The sequence below is a fragment of the Triticum urartu genome, chromosome 3A (assembly GCF_056163025.1).
Source record: "Triticum urartu cultivar PI428250 chromosome 3A, HENAU_Tu73, whole genome shotgun sequence".
NCBI lineage: Eukaryota > Viridiplantae > Streptophyta > Magnoliopsida > Poales > Poaceae > Triticum > Triticum urartu.
Window position 1 is genome coordinate 653,190,199 of NC_141875.1, and position 1,331 is coordinate 653,191,529.

At 45.6% G+C, this 1,331-nt stretch overlaps 1 protein-coding gene across 1 annotated transcript; it reads right to left on the minus strand.

Annotated features, from left to right (window-relative positions):
• Nucleotides 1-321: 321 nt before the first annotated feature.
• On the minus strand, nt 322-1,006 carry LOC125549088 (uncharacterized). The gene has a single exon (XM_048712578.2). It carries the CDS (start codon nt 926-928, stop codon nt 668-670), a length of 261 nt encoding a protein of 86 aa, XP_048568535.1. The 5' UTR covers nt 929-1,006; the 3' UTR covers nt 322-667.
• Nucleotides 1,007-1,331: the final 325 nt, after the last annotated feature.

Here is a 1,331-nt window from a genome sequence, read left to right on the forward strand (position 1 = left end):
ACTATGCTAGTTCGCATGATTAGTTTAATTTCTGCTATTGTTGTCATGATCTATTTCCTATTTATTCGGATTAAATCTCGTAGTAATTTGCTCATATTTCCAACAATTACATTTTAGATGACTTGGTTATTTAAATATTTACCCGTGATAATCCATATGTAGTGGGAAATCTATTAAAAATCTGGTTAAATTAAGGTGCTTCATCCAAACGGTGGCGTTGGATGGGAACCAGAAGATTGCTTATTTTTACAGTTTCAAGCAAAAATAAGATGGAATATTTCGAAATGATTTGTAGTACTATTTTGATACGGCACATGGAAAGGAGTTCTCGACATAAAAAAGGAATTGAAATTTAAGATTCTTTACACGGTCGAGATGAACTGTGGGGCCAACAACAATGAACGGCACACAAACTCCACTTTGATGAAGGATCGTATTCACATCCCAGCGTATTTTTTTTCGGAAATGGGGATTATGTTATCATCCCTTTCTTCCACTCTTATGGTCAAACTGAAGTTACAAAAGGAGAGGAAAAAAAAGGAAAAGTACATGGTGTGCCACTTAGAGACATGTATGTATATATCCATGGCTACCCAGAAGATGTTCCATCAAATATAAAACCTCTCCCGGAGCCTGGACCGACCTGACCGGCCACGACGGAGCTCATCTAACTCATCATCGTCTGCTCGTTCTTGAAGCGCTCTCGGACGGACAGTATGAACGCCGAGGCCCTCTCGTCGACATCACCAGCCGCGGCGTAGGGGGCGCTCGCGGTGGCGTCAATGGAAGAAGGGTACCTTGGCTGGTAGGCGTGTGCTGTAGTGACGCTCGGGGCAGGCTTGGCCTGGGCCTTGCCGGCGTACTTGGAGTACGCCATCGCCACCTTCCCTTTGATCGCCCTGGCGCCGTTCTTCATGGTTCCCTCCATTGCACTGTGTTTGATTCTGCCTAAGCTTTGTGGCTAAGCACTTGTGTTGTGTGTGCCTTTGCTTTGCGATGCTGGAATGACGAAGAGGCAGCTGCCTTTTATACTGGTTGGTGCGTGAGATAGGTTTGATGCCATAGGATAGGATAATGAACATGGGTGCACCCAACGAAACGTAGCTCTGCCAAAGTGAATCTGGGAGGTGTCACTGACTGGAGATTCTCATGCTTCGGGAGGGTCCAGTGGTAAGTGACACGAGGAGGTGTCACCCAACGAAACCTAAGCTGGTTGTGGTCTGTATGATTGCATCTAGCAGACTAGCAGTGCACCATGATAATAAACAGTTGGTCTTGTGACAAAAATACACGTACGCACCAGCACATGCTTGCCAAGGTTCTTTGCCGCC

What these genes read in the sequence shown, in the direction of transcription:
- LOC125549088 (XM_048712578.2), bottom strand. Translation starts at nt 928, where the DNA reads ATGGAGGGAACCATGAAGAACGGCGCCAGGGCGATCAAAGGGAAGGTG.